At 34.6% G+C, this 24618-nt stretch overlaps 1 protein-coding gene across 1 annotated transcript in view; it reads right to left on the reverse strand.

Annotated features, from left to right (window-relative positions):
• Positions 1 to 24618, reverse strand: part of LOC117167957 (kinesin-like protein KIF13A) — a 576826-nt gene that overhangs the window by 93414 nt on the left and 458794 nt on the right. Inside the window, exons 24-26 of the mRNA XM_033353225.1 lie at positions 19711 to 19958; positions 19429 to 19618; positions 19060 to 19257 (exon numbers count right to left, since the gene is read on the reverse strand). Coding sequence (XP_033209116.1) covers positions 19060 to 19257; positions 19429 to 19618; positions 19711 to 19958 — 636 coding nt within the window. The remainder of the gene's footprint in view (positions 1 to 19059; positions 19258 to 19428; positions 19619 to 19710; positions 19959 to 24618) is intronic.

A 24618-nucleotide genomic window follows, 5' to 3' on the forward strand; every position in this document is an offset into this window, starting at 1 on the left:
AACTAATTATATAGTGAGTGAGAAAGTTCGGCAAGACCCCTAAAAACCACTCTTAAAATAATCACACCTAAAATGTTAAAAATGACCATTTTGATTGTCGATGGTGTTGGCAGATAGGCTGCGGAAGGATCTCGAGGGGAAAAGAATATTGCCGGTTACGCTTTTTTGTGGATCTCAAGCTATCCTTTCGGTGGTTACGGGGAGGTTTTGGGAGGCGATGGATGACAGAGAAGTAGAGAGAAGCCTGATCGAGAGGATAAGTGAAATATATGAAAGGAAGAAAGATACGGTGGGAGGAAGGGAGGGAATTTCAAAGGATTTCTGGATGGATAGAGTGTCGGGGCAAGGCTATCTACTTAGTCTTGCTGGAAATTAGCGAGGAGGCCTTAAAGGAGATGATGAAGAAGTTGAAAAGATATCTGGATAAGAATAGGTTAGAGTTGAATGCAAAAAAGTCCAAGGATATGGTGTTCAGGAAAGGAGGCGGAAGAGATATGGGTGGGGAGTGAAAGTGAAACGTGGTGCAAGAGGTTAATTGGTTAATTTTAAACCAAATTCTGTAAAGCGTAGAGGTGTAAGCAAGTACACTCATCTTAAAAACTTGTCTTAGATTTTCTTGAAAGTCTGCGAAATTATAATTCTAGTAAACCTCTTTAGATTCCCCCACTTCTGCAAACTTCTACAAGAGTCATCCAAATGAACTTTTTTAATGGGGGGCTTTTAAAACGATTTTTTATCGGATTGACGCTGTATGAAATGTTTTTGCATGAGAAAAATAAACGATTTAAACTTCATTTTTCAATGTTAAACTTATTTTTTTCCAAATGCGGGCGCTAATTTTGTGTCAAAAGTTATGTGGAAAAAGCTTGACTTCTTCTCTATAAAATCAGCCATTCTCGAAATTGTACCATTTTACATGAAATGTGTACTTTGAAACATGAAATGTATAAATAAATGATAAAAGTATTTGAAGAAGTACCCAATAGATGGTTCGTCGTGATTATCGCGCTTACATGCACTGCGATGCAGAAGCCGCGCGCACGAAACTTTATGTATCTCGACCAATTTCTTCAGCCCCATTTTCATCAATCGCACATTTTAAAGAGAAAAAGTCAAGCTCTTTTTTTTAAATGTTGGAAAAAGAAAAAAATAAGTGGCCGCATTTGGAGAAAAACTAAAAATTTTTTAAATTGAAAAATAAAGCTCAAATTATGTTTTAAATGCGAAATAATTTTCTTCAGCGTACGGCTCATGAAAAATAGTTTTTAAAACCCTTCTAAAAATGTAATTTAGGTCACTTTTATAAAAATCAAAGCCTACTCTTAATTATGTGAGTACACTTAAAAAAGGAAGCTGCTTTCAGAAGGGTAAAATTAACGGGTAGATATATTCCAAACAGTCATGTAGAGCAATTTATTCATTTTAATGATAATGTATATGTGACGTGCGCCGAAGAAAGGGGGCTTACTCTGAGAAGTGAGATTTTTCAGGCCGAGCTGCATTCTCACGGAATGAAATATGTTGTAGATGCGGCTCATGGGCGGGGTGTAGATGAAACGCGTAGGTGTAGTGGTAAGTGGTATTTCACTGAATCTCGAGCTCTCGAGCAAAAGCCCGATTTCTTGGGTACTTAACAACTCAATTATTAGCAATAATACTCGGAAACTTTTTCCAATGGTTTTATTAAAAAGAGCCACTCAAAAACTATCATAAGGTATAAAAACCTCGATTTCGATTTTTTTAGAGTAAACCCCCTTTCTTCGGCGCACGTCACATATCAATAACTAAAAAGAAAGTACCTTTCCTCTTTCCCTTCCCCTCTCACATTACCCTATTAACCATGCTACCCCTCAACCCTTTAAGAAATTATTGAAAAGGGGTCGGCGTATCCTCAAGTCAGAAACGTCTTTAAATCGAAATTAGACCCAATTCTAAGGTATAAAATCTAGGTAGTAAAATATGAAAATTAAAATTGAAATCATTTTTCTATTATCACCCTAATTTTTCACAAACCTCCTTGATCTGATTTTTACTTTCATATTTCACTAATGTGCTTCATCAGGCACTTCTTTTCATCATCAGCTCGTACCTTCTCTCATCGTTGCTTTTCGGTTTACTTCAGTCAAATTACGTGCATTCTTCCCTCTTTCGTTCCGCTTCTAAATCATGTCCTCAAATTTCGGCTTTATACACTTTGATTTCACCTTCACGCCTCTACGTGCAGCTCATACAGTCTCTAATCACTGGACCTTTTCTTTCTCGTACAGTCGAAATATCTCCGTTCTTCCTTTTCTTTTCTATAATGAATCAAGGTTAGAGACGCGCGCTAAAAGCTTTCGTTTCCTCCGTCCATTCTGGTGTCCTTACTTGAACTAAATCTATGTCTGGCAATCTGCCTTTCTTCGTACGTTCTACTTCCTTCATTCTTCTATATTCTTCTTCGTCATATTTGGTACTTCATGTGTGTGTCTCCATTCAGTATACTTCCAGTATCCTTGTTCTAGCTAACATGTGTCGTTCCGCGAGGAGAGAGACCTTAGGGTTAAAAAATTGATTTTCGGATTTGTTATGCTACTGGAACTTTTAAAATCGCTCTTTCACATTAAAGAAGAATTGCATTTTTATCTGCAAAAGTGGAATTATTATTAGGCTCAAATATAAGGCGTGAATCACTATTTCGACGCGTGCGGGCGACATGAGAAATTAAACCCCATCACTTTCTCCACATCTTTCCGTTCTATGTCCGTGTGACTCAAAAGATTATCTGACTCGCTTAACGCGGAACAAAAAGATGTCGTAAGTGGAGGGGATGAATTCTGGAGATTGCCCGCCCTCTCTGAGTTTCTGACTTCAAGCATATCTTCATTTGCTTTTACTGAAAAAATCGCCTGCTAACACTTAGGTCCCTTTCCTCACGGCACGTCCCCCTGAATCTCTGGCGCCAACCATAACTACGCAAATTCTTCTTTGTTTCTTTCGTTTCTCTCAATCTCGTCTCCTTCTCACGGCAGCCCATTCCACTGATTTAGACAATTATCGTAGTTTCAACACCTCGCGTTTGCGTTTCTTAAATTTTCTTCGCATTCTTCCGATGCTACACCTTTACTTCCACTATATGATTGCACTGTCCTCTAGCTTTTTCTTTCCATCCTCAGCCCCAAAATTTTCTTAATTCTCACATTTAAAACACTGCTCCCCCTGACCTTCTTTTCTCTGCCAAAACCGCATCGTAAATTTAACTTTTAGGTAAAATTTTAAGAAGGAAAAAATTACTTTTTAGTTACGATACTAATTATATCAGAGACAAAGCAAAGGTTCCAAGTCGCACATACAGGTGTTAGCGGCACCACCCGTAAAAGGACGTAAGCTTTTTTGTATAATCGAGATTAACCGTGCGAATTTACTGATAATTTTGAGAGTTTATTTAAACTATGTATAAGTTTTATATTGCTCAACCTTCAATATATTCTACTTTAACTCTACTATTCGCGAGTTCGGATTATTTGAACTAAACCTCTTCCTCTACCCGCGTGTTCTGTGTGCTTGTGACTAAGCTTTTTGGTGCTTCCAACATTTCATTAGTGGGATTTATCGATACCTCTGGCACTCTCGAGCGGCTTGTAGATAGTGTGATTTCCATTAGCGGTTCTGTGTGGGAAATAACTGATGAAATTAAGTGAAATGTTTTTCAAGGAGCTTAAATTTTCATATGGCGTCTATCACGCCACAAGCGTATGGTTCAAGTTGCTGAATCATACGTTCGATCAAACAAACCGTCTTAAAGGAATGTGGTCTCGGAAATAAGGGCTGAGCAGCTCGAGGCGTTTACGCAGCAACGCCAAAGTAGCTTAATGCCGCCAACAATCCTCTAGATTAGCAGCTACCCCCAACAAATTTGTCAATGTGAAAGATGGTTTTGGGCAATGATACAGGAAAGTCAACGCCGTGAGGAGAGACTACTCCAATTACTGGAAAATCTTTTCGTAAATCCAAGTAACGCGTCCGGTTAATCAAATCATAGAAAATTGCAAGGGCGAATTGGGATCATCTCGAGACATACAGTGGATCTAAACACTTGATAGCACAAACAAATTCTACCACTACCCGGAGAGCTTCCTTCTCCATTCCTCTGAAATACATCTAAAAGAGGGTACAAAGATTACACAAAGGATTCAGTAGAAGAATGAACTAATAACTGCTCACTTTTACGCGAAATTGAAGTTATGTTTGGAGTTGGGTTAGGATTTGCCCGACACTACAGAGCAAGTGTTCGTAGGATTGTAGTCCAAATATACATTTAGGGTAATAGCTTACGTACTTACGTCAATATCGACGAACTATTGTACGATATTATTTTCTATGAGCGGCTTACAGACTCATACCGTAGAGCGGATTAGAATGGATAAACCAATTAAACCGGATATGACTGATAGCGCGCAGGAGGGAAAGAAGGGTGGTGACAGGTCGTCACGAATTCAATGCGATCGTCGTCCACCTATTAAAAGCGAGGAAGTTGAACACAAGTTTTACAATGATGACTGCACGGACATTTTTCTAGAAATGGTCGAAAAACTAAGAAAGAAGAAACATTCAGGTAGTGTCACGCGAAGGGCCAAGAAACGGGATTGTACAGCGAAACCGGAAGAGAATAGAATTGAAATCAATCTACATTATCACGCGCTTGTTAAACATTTAAAATCCATATTCGTGAATGGCACTGTCTCAGTGGTCAAATCGACCCTGGAAGTTCATGCTGCCCTATTAAAATTTCAAAAGTGCGCTAGGTAAATTGTTAAATTACCCAAGAAAATGTTGTGCTCAAGAGTTGGGGACCAATAAGTTACAAAGTTGAGTCAACCGGTCACATAACGGCCGATATGACTATTGACAGTGTGATAGTTCGCCATGATACAATTTACCTTGACCCAGATGAATTTCAGGAGGTAAATGCAATGGTCTGTAGATCACTCACAGAAGCTCCAACGGTTAAATACTTCAAGGACGAATACAGCTTGCAGTTAAAGAAAACAGAAGACGCCTTTTTATTGAAGTTACTATTCTTGCGGGAATGTCACAATTTTGTTTGCACCAGTCAACGCAGGTTATCTGCCTCGTTATGGATATGCATTTGCGTAAAAGGCTGATGACCTAAGGTATCACCCTTTATACGCGATTAGTTGAAGCACATCCGAATTGGAGATAAACTACCGCTCAAATAAACTCGAGTTCTTATCGATTATAGGGGCAGTTACACGATTGCGAATGTGGCTCATAAATATAGAATTTAAAATTGTCACAGATTGTAAAGCCTTGCTGTACATGAATACGTAGAAAATAAATACCCGCAGATGATTCTATGAGGTAAGATATTGTAAAAATATAAATTTGAAATTGTATGTGGTTACGTCACTAGTATCGCGTAGTACCACCCACAATAGTCCTCTTTCGGATGGAGACCATGGTTTATTTTGGAGTGGAAATAGGACCAAACCGAGGCGACGACCAAGCAATGGCACCGGACAAACGCAAAAACATCGTTTTAAATCGTTTCTTGGTATCGTTTCATGGTAAATTATATGGTATTATATGCAGAGACGATATATCGATGCGTCTGTCCAACATGTTTCTCAAGTGTGCTGGAATAAGATAGGAGACTAAGGGATTTCTTGTTGTCTGTCAAGACGGCATTATAGGCACCTTAGTTTACCGCGAGCGCATAATGAATGCATCTTTAGGTGATACCAACTGCCAAGCGTGCAAGCAAGGGCCAGGAACATTAAACATGTTATTAGTATAAGCTCAAAATATGCATAATACGGGTACATAGAGACACAATTCGGCTCTAAAATTGTTATATTACCAACTCCAGCACTTCTATGGTTGTTGATCTTATGCCCGTCTTGCTATGTGTCCAGGGGGAACTCGAACCCCTTGTGAAGAATGATTAGTGTAAGATATACTGGAAATTCTCATTCTTCACCACTCAACGTATCAGTGCTACAAAGCCTAATATTGTCCTCCAATATCTGAAAATGAAGGTAATTTACGTGATTGAATTCTCGGTACTAGCCAATGGTAATATCACGGCAAAGGAGGAAGTAAAACGGGCGAAATATCAAGCTCTTTTTTTCGAGCTAAGCAGGCTCTACCAATGCTACAAATTTCATCTGGTAGGTCTCATAATCGGCCGCATTAGAGGTATGAAAGCTTCATTACTTAGCCAAATCAACAAAATCCCCGCTTGCCAACATTCGCGCTCAGACTATTGCGAGCCAGATGCAAAAGGATGTTCTTCTCGGATCATTTCATCTGGTCCGCCAATACTGTTCTCCATAAGATTCTGCAAATATTGGTAGCTGTAATAAAGTATACAGAGGTTAAACCTTCTTATACAATTGTGCCATCATGATCGTAGCTTCTAAAACCTAGAACTTACATCATATTATAATAAATGGCGTAGGGATATGGCTACCCCATTGCCCGAGAGCTCAGGCTCTTGCAGTCAGCCACATTGCATTGGGCTAACTCCCAAATATAAAGAATTATGCGGTTACGTCACCAGTATCGCGCAATGCTACCCACACTAGGCCTCTTTTATGGATGAAGGCCATGGTTCAGTTGGGAGCGGCAATAGGACCGAACCGAGCGTACGGCCAGGCAATTACCCAGAATAAACGCTCATGAAACCCCTCAGTATTTAAGAGATCAGACATCTGTTTTTACGCAGAGGGGGATATGAAGCTCTTTATCAAAGCATGATCAACATCCTCCAGCGAAAATACCACCCGTGCCAACAAGACCACCTTTGTAGATAGCCGATAATGCCAACATGAGAAATCGGAGATCAAAAGTTCATCACAAATTATTTCTCAGGAGGAAAAAGTAACTAAAACTAATTCTGCTCTCCTTAATATGCTCCCTGAAGATGTTGATCTCTAAAATCTGAACTGTGTTATTTACGAGAAGGCAGTCTCTCTGCTTAACGAAAATATAAGTAATGATACTTCAGGACGCCTGAGTAAGATTCGCGAGCGTATTACACAGCTTCAGTATGAAATTAAAACGGCGAGATGGTATGCATCAAAGTTTCAGTGCATGATTAGCTATATAACATCAAATAAAAAATTCGCTTCAAAGGTTAGGGCACGTTCTCGAAACTTACGGGAATGAAATCACACGTTAAACAAGTGTTAACTGTTGACCATCCAGTGGAACTGGACGCAAAATATGACAGCTCTTCCAACAAAGAGCGCTTTGAAATGCGCATAAAGTGGATTCAGGAAAGTTCCACCTTTTCGACATATCCTTATCGTTTTTTCAACAAGACGTCACGTGCAGTTGAAAATTCGCCTAGTCGAAATGAGATTCAAGTCTTTCGGGAACACGTATATGGAGATACTCATAAGCTAAATGAAGACGCTTCAGACGTCTTACTCTTTCGTAACTTTTGTCAGAGACAACTGTTCAAACGAACAGAGGATGAGTGTCCACTAATTACTGCTGAAGAAGTGAAGAAAGTTATCTCTAGGACTAATAACATTTCAGCGCCAGGGCTGGCTAAAAGCAACAACTTTTGTTGAAAATAGTTCACTTCTACGCACCAACATTTAGCTCATATATTTACCACTTTCTTAGACGGAGAATAACGCATCTAGCATTGGTTAGTGCAACGACGCACGGCACTGATGGCTTGAATTGATTACCGGAAGACATTTGTAACACGAACCATGAGATACTTATTAAGCTCCTTGATTGCCTGAAGGTGCATCCAAGAATAGTGAGATATATAAAAGACCTTATGCTCTCGTGACGGACAAGATTTGCCATAACATCTGACAAGAGACGAGACACTACCATCTATTTCACATGTAATAGGAACGATCGTCCAAGGAGCCACTAAGTCCGATACTCTTCTGCATCTCCCTCTTGCCCAGAGGTGGGTTGTGATATGTCACTCTAGGTTTTCTACGTATAATATATAAAAGACGTAATATACGTAAAACATTGTAGAAAAATATGTATAATACATATCAAAGATGGCGAACATAATTTCCTAGGACAGGACTGCATTTCACAGATTTGAATCATTGACATAACCTCTTATAAAGCTGTTCAATCGATTTAATTTAAGTTTTTAGAGTAAAAATGTTAAGAAATAAGTAGAAAAAAAAACATTTCAGGGGGGAATATCGTGGAAAAAAATTAATTTCGAGCGGCAGAAGTTCGAAGGTAAAAATGTTGCGAAATGTTCACTTTATCAACAAGTTTTTAAAAATACAGGTTATAAGCGACTAAAGGCCCACAGGTATGTAAACAAATATCTATTTATCACAAATTACTTATTAAAATAATTCATTATTAACTATTTAATTTAATATCTAAAGATCTCTCTGAGATTTCAAGATAATTCATGAGGTTTCACTGAACATTTTTTGTACAGTGCGTTCTTAAATAAAATATGACATATTCATACAACATATTTAAATAATTTTATTTTAAAATAATAATGTAAACCGTGTAAACTAAAGCTTTCAGGTTATTTGAAATGCCACAGAATTATATTTTCTATTTTCTCTTTAAGGAACATGTGTAAGCAGGCGATAAACTTAACAAATCAGCAAGCTACACAGCAGGAAAACACCCGAAATATTATGAAGGACAATAAACACGTGTATTATCATTATTTTTTAAGCAATTTGTTTAGGAAAGTCATAAATAATAATAAATTATTAATTAATTGCTCAATATTAGTTATTTCTATAAGGCAATTGGGTATTTTTAGAATAACGAATTAAAAAATCCCACCTATATAGTCATGTGATCAAATGTAAAATATATTTGTAGAAAACTAAGGACGTAATATACGTAGTCATATATATGTAGAAAACCGTGTAATATACGTTATGTATTATACGTACACAGCCCTACTCTTGCCCCTATTGTGCTCCGAGGAAAAAGCTCTGGAGAAATATGAGGCCTGCCAAACACAGGAGAATTAAAGGTCAACCACCTTTTATAAGTAGACGACCTTAAATGATTTGTCTCTTAAAATGAAGACTCTAACATTCTTTTAGTAACGGTAAATAGGTACTCTAAAGCGACTGCCATGAGCTTTGGACTGGACAAGTGTGCTTACGTCCTCCTACACAATGGGAGACTAGAAAATAAATCATTGCGTGATAATAAGGAATTCGAATTATCTAGTTATTATAATAATTATTATCTGGGAAGAATAAGATCTAGGCGACAAATATTCCGGCCGTTCCTATACTGCTCTACACGTTTAGTGCAGTATGGGAAATCAACATGAATCTATGTTTTTAGACAAATCCACAAAATGTCTGCTTGCCAGCGTCAGGATCAGTCCACAGTGAGCCAGATGCAAAAGGCTGTTCTTCTGAGATCACCTCATCTGGTCCATCAAGACGTTTCCTCATAATATAATACAAAAGTTGGTAGCTCTAAACGAGTATCCGGAGGTCAAAACTTTATCTACAAATGTGTGTTTTGCGGCGTACGGTCATCCGCGGCTAGAGATCAGATTCCAAGGCACGGTGTTGTACGAACTCTCTTGCGTAAATTTCCCGTTTTTGCTTTTGTTCCCAGAAGGCAGATGATAGCTCTAAGAAAGCATACAAAGCCGACTGCTGTCAGCTCTAACGCTTACGGCCACGGTAAAGCGGATCTTGATTATACGCCCTTGAATTTGTCTATAGAGGGGGCCTTGAATATTGGGGAAGAAGTCAAAGGGGAATTAGAAACGCAATGAAGGCAAGAAGCCATCCACGAAAAGAACCCCAAAACGTTAGGTTAGTATAAATTGGATAGTCCGGCATTTAATATTTGGCTTAAAAAGGACGTCCTGTTTACATAAACGGAGAGATTCGTTAAAGCAATTCAGGACAGCATTGTCAGCGCCAGAATTTATCGCAAACACGTGTTACATCAAAATGTGGTTGACCGGTGCCGATTATGTGGAGAAAACTACAAATTCATCGATCGCATTATTGATGTTTGTCGCGTAATGGCTCCAGGAGAATATAAGCACATAAATAATAATGCGGCGGGTATTATAAATCAACAACTTGCTCTAAACCTAGGACTCTTAACACAATGGATAACGTTTTATAGATACATTCCAATGCCCGTTTTAGAAAACAAAGATTACATCTTATATTTGGATGCTACTATCCAAACGGATCATTACATCCAAGCTAATCGAAACATTCTAACCTCAAATCATTGCGTGACCGCGTGCTCGTAAGAGTCGCGTGTTGCTTGTCGCTAGAAACCAAGTCGAGTTAAAATCAAGTATAAAATCAAAATCATTAGTTAGGCTCAAGTCTAAAATTAATACAGAATAAAAGTCTAAAGAAAAATTGAATTTTTATATCGAAGAGAAAATCAGTTACAATGGCGTTAAGCGAGCCGTCGGGAATCATAAGTAAATGCCTCCATTTAATTCAGAAATCTAACTGATAGAACATTACCTAAAAAGAATGCAAGCATTCTCTATTCTCAATAAAAGGTCAAATACAGAAAAAAGCAGCTCTTTTCGTTTTGATTGGTGCCAAATTGTACCGTGTGTTAAATTTGTGCTTGTCGGCTAAACCTGATGCTTAGACTTTTACAATATATATCTATCTTCGATCACAAAAAACTGGAGAAGCAGTCAAATATTGTATAGTCAATCTCAAACAGTTATGCACAAATTGCAATGTCGGAGATTTTTCTGGATTAATCCTTAAGAGATAAGTTAATAGTAGGCTTAAAGGATGAAAGTATAATCAGAAAACTACTTTCTGAAACAGATTTAACATTTCAGAGAGCCGCTAGCTTGTGTAGTGGGTCCGAATAGCACTTTTTTGGTCAAAATTCAAGATGTGAACTTGAATCAATTGAATATATTTTCAACTTTCAGAAATCTTGAAGTATCTGTATTTGGAGTTTTTTATTAATAAGATGCCCTGTGTTTCATTAATAAATAGTCAAAGTCGAAAAATGGAATTCGATTTTCTATACTTGGTGACTAAAAAGAAGAGATAAAATTGTATGATATTTGTCGAAAAACAATCGGTTTCTTTTTAAATTCAGTTTGGATCAATAAATCTAGGAAATTATGAAGAAACTAGTAAACTCATCTACGAAAAACTCATTTATCCGAAAAAGTAAGGTATCAGTGGGTTCCTTGGAATGTCTACTTTGACATAGGGGTGGGTGCTTACTTTTGCTCGAATTTATATCCTGCACACGAAATAACGAATAATTACGCATAAAGCTATTCACGCGTAACGGCGCACTGGGCTTCTTGTCCTCAAAAGTTTCGAGACGACTGCTACTTAACTTTTAAACTTAAGCGACCATTCATTGCGTATTGCATTGAGGAACTGAACTTTAAACTATTGTTTTAGGAATCTCGGTATTGCGTATTGAGGCGTCCTAACGATAGGATGCCAACGCACGCGATCGACTAGATGATACTTAACCAAAAATATATACAATAAAAAGCTAACCAAGAAGTAAGAACTAAAAAGTCTTAGATCGCGGAATTGGACAAGATGGAGCTAGAAGTTGGCCAAAACTAGAAGATGCTCGCTCACTCCATCAAAACATTAAAGTGCTATCTCGGGCGAGTAAAGCATGAAGGTGCCCCTTCTCGCTTATAATCCAAACGCGAGAAGTGGCCACCTTCATGCTTTGCTCGCCCGAGATAGAACTTTCATGATTTGATGAAGCGAGTGAGCACCTTTTAGTTTTGGCCAACTTCTATCCTCATCTTGCTCAATTACGCGAGCAAGACTCTCTAGCGCTAACTTCTCGGTTAGTTTTTTATTGCTTTTATTTTTGGTTAAGTACCGTCAAATCGTGTCGCGTGCGTTGGCACCCTACCATTAGGACGCCTCGATATATTATATATTTTTCTATACGTACGTATAATATATATTTGGAATTTCGTCTTTGAGACTACTGCTGGATTTTTCTAGTATCTTTTCTGGAATATACATATATTAAACGAGATTTGAATCGATAGAACCATCGTGTTCTTCTTTTCAGAAAATACTGGATTAGGATGATACCCAACCTGAAATTTTTCTCAAAAACTGAAAACTGCACGAAGCTTATAGTTTCTTGTCTTCCGCTTCTCAGCCTCATTTCCATTTATTGATAAATACATGTTTATTTATTCATTCAATATGAAAACATTCACGAAATGTAACATTTTAGAAAAATTCCAAATGATGAAGGAAGATAGACTGCTATTCTTTATATCTTGGATAAACGGAACATCTATGGACAAAGAGTAAAAACTGAAAACTTGGAACGTTTGAGAGTTTATACATAAACTTTCATTACAAAGAAAAACTATAAATACAAAGCTTCTCCACTACGGGTTAGGAACCAACAGAAGTGGCAGAAATTCGATCTCACATCAAATTTGTCTTAAACTTGGTATAAACCTGGTTTTCGCAGTCGTTCATTTCGAATTAGACGTTAAAAAATACAAATTAAAATGAAGAATCCATTCTAAAGGAAAAAACTAGAATTTTTTTTACATATTGTCTGAAATGTGGTATAAGAGAGTTTTTGTGTTAGCAGATTTCGAATTTAAGTAACGACAAGGATATTGATACGTAATTAAAATCGATGTTGTTGATCCGGTGTTGATGTTTTTTGTCTAAGATAATGATAAGTTGTAGTAGTGTTGTTGAAAGAAATTGACATACTTCCGAAAATTAAGATCTCATGATACTCTAGGTCCTTTATTAAAAATACAACCTTTCCAAGTGTCAAAACGCTCTCCTCATCAGGAAACAAGAGTTCTATATTGGCCAATTTATTATAATTATAAAATTAGTAGTGAGACTATCCTCACAATTAAAACTTTTCGATTAAATATCTGTAAAAAATTTTATATCGATGTATTTATTTTTTTATATTATATTACATTATAGTTAAAAAAGTAGGAAAAAAGAAAACATGAAATAAATTGATTGGAATTGTAAAAAGGTTTAACATTTTAAAAATTGAGTTTATAAAAGTAAAAAATGAATGATAGTTGGCTGTGTGACATTTGATATGTTATTGAAAAGACTTTTGTATAATAAAAGACTTCATGTTAAAAATGTTTCAGAATTATAGACAATTATATTATAATAGTTGGAATTTAAAATAAGAGATGAAACTTGTGTTCTACTCCTTTTTTGTGTTTAAAATCAAGAAAGTGAAATAGGAAGAGATGGGGTACAAGGATAAAAAATTAGTAACGTACCAATGAATTCGTCATAAAGGTTCCATAATGATACCTAATGAAACTAAAATATACTTAATAATTTGACAATTTTTCATTAATTTAAATAACAAGAAAAGGATCAAAACATTGTAAATCAAATTAAACAATCTAACATAATGTTATATAAAGAACTATAATGTGCAAGATCAGTGATTACATTAACCCATCAGCTGCTCATGGTACCATATGTTACCATGCTTTTTATCTGTATTAAATTAGTTACATCTGCTAAGTTTTACTTACTTAGTTAAATAATTAGTTATCTAAGTAATTAGTTAAATTAGTAAATTCGCTAAATAGTTTAAGTAACTTAAAGTGATATAGTTGACACATCGAAAAGGGGTTGAAAATCCATGAAAAAAAATTTCGCAGCTGATGGGTTAAGACATATATCCCCATTGTTCTTGATAAAGAACATTTCGGCTACCAATATTTTAAATTTATTAGTCTTGTAGTGTAGAACTTGAACACGTCTCCAGTAAATCTCATGACCTGTCTTAAACTGATGTTTAGCTATCACTAACAATGTTTGTAATTTATCTTTAATGTGTACTTGAACAAATTTCTTAGGATAATTACTAAAAAACAATATGTTTTTAATGAAATCAATATTGCTATTGTAAAAAGACTCATATGATCATTGAGCAATTATGTCAACGAGATTTGTAATAGTGGCTTTTTTGTGTTGAATTTTATGGTTAGAAAGAAAATTCATGTGTCTACCCAAATAAGTACCTTTCATATACCAATCAGTAATGATAGGTCCATCATTAGTTTTTATAACCTTAACATTAAAAAATTGTGATATTGGAAAGCCCATTCGAGTACCATGTATACCATCTAATATGATTTGCTCAATTGAATAATTGTTTGCGCCATTAAAAATTCTGCTCCTTTTTCGAATTCACTTAGAGGTAAGTCAGTAAAATTTTTAATATTTATTCATCTGCTCAGTACACTATGTACAACCATTTCTCATGGAACATTTGTAAATAAAAATGAAACATCCAACAAAACCATTATGTGGTCATGAGGAGCAGTTCGTTTGGTTATTATATTTTTAACAACAAAAGAATTTTCATCTGAATTTTGGAATCACTAAAGCTTCTTTTAATATGTTACTGAAAAGTTTTGCAATTTTAAAAGTTGGAGAATTGATAAGAGAAACAACAGGACCCATGAGACAATTGGGTTTATGTATTTTTGGTAGACCATATATTTTGGGAATGTTGGTATCGTAAACCAAAATATCCTTACGCTCTATTCTTTCTCCCAAATAACCATTAGTTCTCAACGAGTCTAACAATTTAGAAGTTTTTCTTTTTAATTCAATTTCAGGATTAAAAGCTAACCTTTTATATACTTTGATATCATTTAGTAACTCTTCTGAACAGATAAATATTAACATACATAAAGAAAGAAAAATAATAATTAAGATTGTAATGATCCATGGATCATCAATCTTAGTAATACTACGATTCCCGACGAGATGAACGACGGTCTCATGTTAAGTGAAAAATTTAGTTCATCTTTTATTATGAGTAAACATAATATTGTTTTCAAAATTTTTAAAGATGTGGAGTCTAACATTGGATTAATTGAAAATTTAGAGGATAGAGATATGCTTAGACATAGAATCCTAAATTCTTCACAACATTTTTTGAACAGTAATAAAATTTCATATGTAGCTAGAGTTTTTGCTTAGAATAATTTAAAAAAAAATTATTTATTGCATCGAAAAAACAATTACTCATAACTCGTGCAGGCAAAGGCATCGTTACTGTTTTCTCAATAAGGATTCTTATATTAATAGAATGAACAATTTACTAAATGATATCACAGTATATGAAAGGTTAGCTATTATTCCTGAAATTGAATTAGAAAGAGAAACTTTTAAATTGTTAGACTCGTAGAGAACTAATGGTTATTTGGGAGAAAGAATAAAGCGTAAGGATATTTTGGTTCACGATACCAACATTCCCAGAATGTATGGTCTACCAAAAATATATAAACCGAATTGTCCTATGCGTCCTGTTATTTCTCTTATCAATTCTCTAACTTTAAAATGGCAAAACTGTTCAATAGAATATTAGAAGAAGCTCTAGTAATTCCAAAAAGTCAGATAAAAAATTCGTTTGATTAAAAAAATATAATAACTAAACGAAGTGTTCCTCTTGATCACAGCATGTTTTCGTTGGATTTTTCATCTTTATTTACAAAGGTTACATTAGAATTGATTAAAAATAGTGTTTTCAGCAGATGGATAAATATTAAAAATTTTACTGACTTATCTCTCGGTGAATTCGAAAAAGGAATACAATTTTTTATGATTCTTATCATCTTAGATTTAAATTCAATCATGAGTCAGAAATTGATAATTCCATACCTTTTTTAAATCTTAATGTTATAAAAACTAAGGATGGAACTATCATTACTGATTGGTATAGGAAAGGCACTTATTCAGATAAATACATTAATTTTCTTTCTAACCATCCAATTCAACACATAACAGCTACTATTAAAAATCTCGTTGATGCAATGTTGAAATGATCACACGAGTCCTTTCACAATACCAATATTGATTTCATTGAAAATATTTTTTTTTTGAATATTTATCCTAAGAAATTTGTTCAGGCACACAGTAAAGATAAATTGTAAACATTGAAAGAATACAAAACAGCACAATTAAACTTGTTTCCAATTCATAATATTGGGTCAAAAAATATTGTTTCTTTACCTTTCCATGATAGCTTATCGTTTGAAGTTAAAAGAATTTTAAAAGATTTTAAGCCAAACTGGTAGATTACTTTGTACTATAATTAAAGAACATCATCGTAACTTTAAAAAGAATCTAAAAACCATAAAGTGATAGCTAAACATCAGGTTCAGATAGGTCATGAGATTTACTAGATACATGTTCAAGTTCTACACCATGAGCCTAATAAATTTAAAAGACTGGTAGCTGAAATATTCTTTATTAAAAACAATGGGGATAGACGTCTTAATGTAGTCACTGACCTTGCACATCAGTTTATATATAGCTTTATATAACTTTATATAACATTATTTTAGATTGGTTAATTTGATTTCTAATGTTTTGACTCTTTTTCTTGTTAGTAAAATTTAGGCATTTTCGATTTGTTTCGAATAGTTGCAAAAGAAAGCTCGACTTTTTTAGTATAAAAAACTTTGAGCAAGAAAATGGATCACTAAATATTTATTGAGATAAAGGGCTTATCGTCCACGCTGTTTCAGTATACTATTTTTATTCATTATTATTCAAATTTATTAGGAATTTTTTGAGATAATCGAAAAAAAACTATTTAGCAATGTGTGCTTGTTAGTTTTAAGAAGTTGAACCATTTAAAAAAATTTTATAACAAAAAGAAGGCATTTATTTTTAAATTATTATTAGTTACCTAAACACCAATAATTTCTTACTATTATAATTAGTATTCCGACAATGATTATTAACTTCTTATACCGATTTTAAAATATATACATAATTTAACTATTGTCTTAGGTATAAACTGTGTTTAAACGTGCCTAAACGTTATCGAAAACAAAAGAGCACTCCAAAAATAAAGAAAACGTTTTAAAAATGTTGCGTCCTCTAGCCTAACAAGGAGTCCTAGAATCAGAAATAATGTAGATAATGTGAAAAATTTTAAAGCCGTTGCGAAGAAAAGGCGAACAGCTTAAATAGGTTGTGAAGTGAGAGGCAAGGGGACCCACAACAATCAAGCGCCCGGAATTATCTTTAATATAAAAGGAGCCTAAAATTACACTGTAACCTCCATCACGTGGTAGACTCTGGAAGCTATAACCTGATAGAACCTAGACTAACGACAGGCGTTAAATACGAATTTCACTTTAGTATATTTATTTAAATAAACACAGTTTACACGTCAGACAATAGTTAAATTATTTATTGATGCACTATTTAACCCCTTCACAGTCAGACAAAAAAAAACATCGTGCCAAAAATGTTTCCGCGAAAAACTATTCTTACTCACGCGATATTTGCAGGGTACACATTTTTGGGTTCGCTGAATCCAAATCTGGAATTGGATTTTCAAAATTCGAAATGGCGGATCCAATATGGCGGATATCAGATATTAAAAATGTTTGGATCTGGATAAAAATTGTGGTTTATCGAATGCTGAGGACGCTGATTTCAAATCTGATAAAATTAATAATAGTTAAGTTTTTGGGGTCGCTAACTCAAAATCCGGTGTTAGATTTTTAAAATGAAAAATGGAGTATCCAATATGGCAGACATGCATTAATAAGAAGGTTCGGATTTTGATCAATTTGGCGATACTTAGGTTTTGAGGGGCATAGAATCGAAATCATATTTACGTTTTTGGGATCTATGAAATGAAATCTCCTGTTAGATTTTAAAATTGTTATGTGGCGGACAAAGAGCCATTATCCGACATACATTTCAGACAAAAAGGACAGGAAGCGATGCATCAAATGTTACATATTACTGTCAAAAGTACCAACAGCAAGTATAATCAACAAAGCTAATGTTCATTACATGCGATTCCAGTAATCGCATTTTCATAAAAAATATTTAAAAACCCCAACAAAATTACAAATTGAAATAAATAAAAAAGTCAATAACCGCCACATGCTCGATTCGTTACTCTGGGTTCAGCTAATAGTGGTAATCTATAAGGACTGTTTACTCTCTAAAATACCCTAATACTATCGTTTTTATAATTTTTACATTCTCATCATATTATTATGAATAATACGATAAAGTATTAAACATTTTTAATAGTTTTAATGCGCCCAAAAACTCTAATATACTCAAGCGCAATTGAATCAGATTAAGACAGTTAAGGTGTTAAAAAAATCGAAGATGCCGAAATTTTTGTGATTGTGAAAAGCATTTGCCAAGGCTTTCATAACAAATTCAAATTCCAGAATTATGAATTAGGTTACAGGCTTTTGAAATTAAGAGTACAAGCGTTGGGGTTTAAAATTTTAAACCTCCGCAAGCTGATGCAACTACATCGAAGAAAGTGCATCCCTCTTGTTTATCACGCTTGGGCGAACAATCTAACTTTGCTCTGCACATCACCGCAGTCCGAGGCCATCAATACTAGGAATAGCGCAACATGAGGGTGCTTGTCTATAGGTTCCAGTGCAATTACGGAAATTGGATTCAAAACATGTTTGTCTTAGAAAGTAGCTAACTCCGCGAAAAATTAAGTAATTCATAGAGTGTTCTTTACTGAGGACGTTACCGATTGGCTAAGAGGGCCGGTCTGTGGTACGCTGAAATCAAGTATATCTGGTACTTTTTCATTTAAATAAAAGTTCGAGGATCCTGCAAATATTAAAAGCTGAAGTTACCTTTTTACTCCGAATATCCTAGTTTTGCACATATTCTAAAACTTTGATCCCTTTAGATAGAAAAGAGATTCACCTTCAATTTTCTCTTTATTACGTTCTACATATCACATAACTTTACACGTCTTGCGAAAGGTAAAATAATTATATTAGAAGAACAAGAAAGAGGGGTTAATCATTTTGTTAAAATGTGAAAGTTTTTAAATTGGCAAAATGTGATTATTTAAAACGTCTGTACATACTTTTTATTCAAAAACTTGATGCAATATACTATTTTCGTCGTGAGATTCTTAATTGGGATGAAAAAACTTATGGAAATCAGATTTCATTGGTTAACTGCTTGAAAAATGTGCAAAAATGTTAGATAATAAATAGTTATGAATTACATGTGTTTATGAAATTACCTGTTGGCGTATCAAGCTCAACTCCTATCCAATTTCCAGATGCAAATTCCGTCGGGCCAATGTATGCTACGACTCCAGAATAACTGTAAGGTCGAACCAAGACTGATTCTCCTACAACAACCCAGTCTGGCAAGGGAGCTTCGATTCTGGTCAAATCATGTTTTGAACCAAAGGCGAAAATTTTCTCACTGGTATGGTCTATAAATAAATAAATAAATATATATATGTGTGTGTGTGTGTGTATATAATCATTTTGATATTAAAAATATTGAGAATGTTTGTTTAGGATAAATTAAAAAACAATAACCTCAAGAATGAAAATTGATGGGTTAAGGTAAACTTTCCTACTTTTACTAATATTCTACTTGCCATCGATTCGTTCAGAAGAGCTATTGTCCCCATTCTCATATGACATTAAAATTGATGATTGGATTGTCTGCCCTAAACGAGCTGCAGCGTTACTTTCAGAAAAATGTGGATGGGTCATAGGAAACGACGCTCTGTGCTGAGAACTTGATAGCTTACAACTATTAAGTGAAGTCTTTCTTCTTCGAACCACCTGTATGCGAAAATGTGAAAGTTAAGAAACTTTAATAACCTCACGAAATTAACTAATAAAGAAACACAGTTAAATATCAGAGACTTTTTTACCTTTCCGGAAGGTAGTTTAGTGCGAACTATAGAACTTCCTTCTAAGGGACTGTCATCTCCAGAATTAGAGGCCTGACTGCTTTCAGTTTCGTTCCTTTTTTTATCGTCTGCGTCGAAATTCTGAACGTTTCTACTCTGTTCTTGTTCTTCACGATAAAATTTACTGCCACTCTTCGTAGCAGCAACAGAAGCATTTTTTTTCGTTTCTACATGAGCACCAGCCTGCTCTAAGTTCTTCCTTGAAATTTCTGCATTCAGAAAATAATTCGATAAGAACTTCATAATGAGAAAGCGGATAAGATAAATTACTCTATAATTTTCATCTTTAAATATTACTATAACTATTTAGTCATCCCTCATGAAAAGAAATACCAACTGAATACCGTTTCCAGGCTAGATTCAAACAAGATTTAGTAATTTTAGTGTGTCACAGTGCGCTCCTCAGCTTATAACTTTCTACTAAAAAAAGTCAGGAATCGTCACTAATGGTCGGACGTTCTGACGATTTCGGAAAATCGTGAACGTTCCTGACGAGTCTGACAATTTCTGAATGTATGTTAATTCACAATTTATCCGGTAGCTCATCGGATAGGGCCAAAAGTTGGCCGTTGCTTGCATTTCGCTCATCTACAATTGAAGAAGAACCGCCACTTAGCACTTTACATGTATCTTGACACTTTATATCGCCTACGCCGCATACGGAATCATCTTTTTGTACTCCATAAGGTTAACAGTTGGAGATATTCTGTTGCAATAGTATCCACATCTTCTTTTTTAGAATGAAAGTATATACACTACCGGTCAAATTTTGGGTTCACCTGTTTTTTGACAATTGATTAAGTTCTCTTAATTTTAATTATGTCAAAGCTAAAATTTTGGCTCCTTGAAGGTTTAAATGCTCTCAAAATTCTGTATAAAATTAACGCAGGATGAAGCCTATTTGTCTATTTTTCGAGTGGATATTGAAAAAATGGTATAAATTTCAATGTTTTCTTAAATTTGTAATAACTTCCGTAATAATTAATATTTTTTAATTTACCTAGTCTCATTTTAAAGCTATTTTTCCACAGTATCGAAACGTCTTATTAGTATAAAACAACTTCAAGTTCTTGCTCAGTCATAATATTTTTTTTTAGATTTACGGTCATAACGCTCTTGTGATACTGTGGAAAAATAGTTTACATTCTTGCACTGTAATAAGAAATTTGTTTTAATTAACAATGATAAGCTGTTGTGACAATGTGGAAAATAGCTTTAAAATGAGCCTAGGTAAATTAAAAAATATTAATTATTACGGAAGTTATCACAAATTTAAGAAAACATTGAAATTTTAGCTTTGGCATAATTAAAGTTAAGAGAACTTAATCAATTATCAAAAAAGAGGTGAACCTAAACTTTTGACCCACAGCGTATAAAATGTATGTGCGTGTGTGTGTGAATGTATGTATGTATTTTGGATTTTTAAATACTTTCGGTCTCGCTTAGATGCTTCTCTTTATTTCATCTCCGCCTCTTAGTAAAACTGGCTTAAAACTACAGATTTTTAAATGTTTGTATTCTAATGTTTCTCATTCAAAAGGCGATTAAGGTCTGCAACAAAGTTTCTAAGAGAACTGATCATGATTTTCTGATTGACATCCTGCATACTAATTTGGCTCTTTCGGACCAATCAAAACCGTATAAGTGGCATGAAATTTGTTTTTTAGGATCACTCTAACATAAAAAAAATATTTTTAAAATAGGAAAAACATATTGCTAGACAAATAGAAGGCCCAAAAGTGAAAAATTAATTTGATAAAATCATTAATATAAAATTAGATTTTTAATATTTTTTCAATTTTTAATCCTCAAGGAACGATAGGACCTCTCGAATCGGCACTAGGTTTGTTTCTTTTTATGTATCTAAAATTTCGTATCATTAATATTTTAAATTTCTATACGATGAGAAAAACGAGATGAAAAAATAAAAAATTATAATCATAACCATATATGTTAAATTTAAAACTTGCGAATATTGAAAAAGCGAGTCCCGATCCGACAAGTCCTACTGCAGCACAATTCGATTCTGATAAAAAAAATGACACGACATCTACGTGTTTCGCTATTTTATATGGATCTAATTGGTGACGTAGTATAAATAAAGAATTACATGGAAACGAATTTATATAATATTACATAACAAATTGGTTGGAATAATAAGTTGTCCAATACAGGAAATTTATGTTCAGATTAAAATTGTTTAAACTATTTAAAAATTATATTTGTTTCATCATAATGTACGATGAAATTTTAGAGCATTTTTAAGCCAATAAGACGCGTTTTGAGAAGTGGCACTTATATGATTAAGACGATCGAATTCCATTCGAGGCTCGATTTGAAAATTAAAAGGTTTCTAATGATGAACATTGAATTGCAAACTGAAATGATTATTGTAATTGTATAATGATTTGGTAGCACCGGGTTTTTTCATCTTGATAAAGAGTGAAAATAAATTTTATATTAAAATTATGAGAGGATTTATTAATTAAAATAATAGTTTAATTTAAGCAGTGTATTTTATTAAAAAATATCGAACATTTCCTCTAAGCTGTGATAATATCGCAGTTAAAAATTGTATAAATATTTAAAATTAAATAATAAATATGCATTTTAATAAAACATGTCGAACATTTCCTCTTAAACTGTAATAATTTCTTAATTTTCGAAAATTACATAAATATTAAAAATTAAATAAGAACTACGCGATTTAATGAAAATTATCAAATATTTTATCTTAAACTGAAACGATATATTTATGTCAAAAAATTATCAAAGAAATACCAAAAATGAAATAAGAATAATATACTTTAATAAAAAATATCGAGCACTTGATCTTAAATGTAAACGAGATCTTTATTTTAAAAAAGTAGAAAGGAAGAGTTGCAAAACTCTGAATTAGACTTGGCGTACATGACCAGCGGGTATCCTACCATTATTTTCAAGGGGTTCCAAAATTGTTACTTTAGTAACAAATAAGATGTAGGGCAATATTAATATATTTGTAGGATAATTAATTTTAAAGTATTTGTAATCTGGCTCAATTAAATATTAGAATCAGATGGTAACACGATTAGATTATATTGTTTCATAATAGAAATGCAAATATACCATAATTAATTACTAGGCAGTCTGATAAGTACCTGAAAATTCTAAGAGATGGCATTAGTATTCACTAATGTGAACCATTTTCGTCGAGCTTGATCCTTTTAATGACGCCTGTCAAAATTTCAGCCATTTATGTTTACGCACTTACAAGTTACAGCACTGAGAAGCGACTAACCTCCGAGTTTTTTTTTAATATGGAAAAATCTGAGTTTCGAGTTTTGATCAAACACTACTATCTTCGCAAGAAAACGATATCCGAGACCAAGACCAAGCTGGACAAGTATTACCCGGACTCTGCACCGTCGATTGGAACGATTCATAAGAGGTTAACCGAGTTTCGTTGTGGCCGTACGAGCACAGTTGATGCTGAACGATCTGGGCGCCCAAAAGAGGTCACTACACCAGAAAATGTCGAAAAAATCCATGATATGATGTTGAATTATCCCAAAGTGAAATTGAGAGAGGTAGCTAATGCTGTAGGCATATCAGTGAAACGTGTGGACAATATTGTGCATTCAGTTTTGGGCATGAAGAAGCTCTGCGCGCGACGGGTGCCGCGTTTGCTCACAGTGGACCAAAAACGAATTCGTGTGACAACTTCCCAGAAGAATTTGGCATTATTTTCGCGTAAGCCGATCGAGTTTTTGAGCCGATTCATAACCATGGATGAAACCTGGATCCACTACTACACTCCTGAGTCAACGCAACAGGCAAAACAGTGGGTTCCACCGGGCCAAAGTGCTCCGAAGCGTCCAAAAACGCAACAATGGGTCGGAAAGGTTATGGCCTCCGTATTTTGGGATGCACATGGCATAATATTCGTGGACTATCTTGAAAAAGGTATAACCATAATCGGAGCATACTATTAATCATTATTGGACCGATTGAAAATCGAAATCGTCGAAAAACGACCGCATTTGAAAAAGAAAAACCCCGCTTTATCATCACGACAATGCGCCTGTTCATTCATGCTTAGTTGCACAAGCAAAATTGCATGAAATCGGCTTCGAATTGGTTCCTCAGCCACCGTATTCACCAGACCTGGCCCCCAGCGACTATTACTTGTTCCCTAACCTGAAGAGATGGCTCACCGGTAAGCGTTTTTACTCAAATGAGGAGCTCATAGCTGAAACAGAGGCGTATTTTGGAGACCTTCCGATCGAGTACTTTTCGGACGGTATCAAAAAGTTAGAAAATCGTTGGACTCGCTGTATCGACCTAAAAGGAGAGTATGTTGAAATATAAAACCGACTTTGGCCAAAAAAGCGTCTCCGTGTTTCATTTTTCAGGGACTTATCAGACTGCCTAGTATTAAAGAACTAATCCAGATAGAAACAAAATCAGGTAAGCGTGGCAAAAAAATAGGGAATCATACTTAAAAAATATTGTGAACATGTTGACTAAAATAATTAAACGGCAACAAACTGCATACAGAAACAATCACTGGTCTAATAAATTAAATATATTAAAAGCTAAAGATAACTCACTCTGAAAGTTAATGAAAATATTAAAAGGGAATCGCTCCAAAGTAATGCCAACTTTGTACGGACCACGAGGCCTAGTTTTTGCAGATAAAGATAAAGCAAACGTCTTGGCATCCCAGTCTAAGAAACTCCCCGTCATGACTGAATACATGAGTGATGAATCCACTCGAAAAGCCACGAGAATCAGAGCTACACTGAAATCATTAATTCTAATCTTAATTTGGATCATATAAAATTTGTAACAACGAAAGAAGTTAAATTATCAATTAGAAAAACGAGG

This window comes from Belonocnema kinseyi, chromosome 2, assembly GCF_010883055.1.
Source record: "Belonocnema kinseyi isolate 2016_QV_RU_SX_M_011 chromosome 2, B_treatae_v1, whole genome shotgun sequence".
Classification (NCBI taxonomy): Eukaryota; Metazoa; Arthropoda; class Insecta; order Hymenoptera; family Cynipidae; genus Belonocnema; species Belonocnema kinseyi.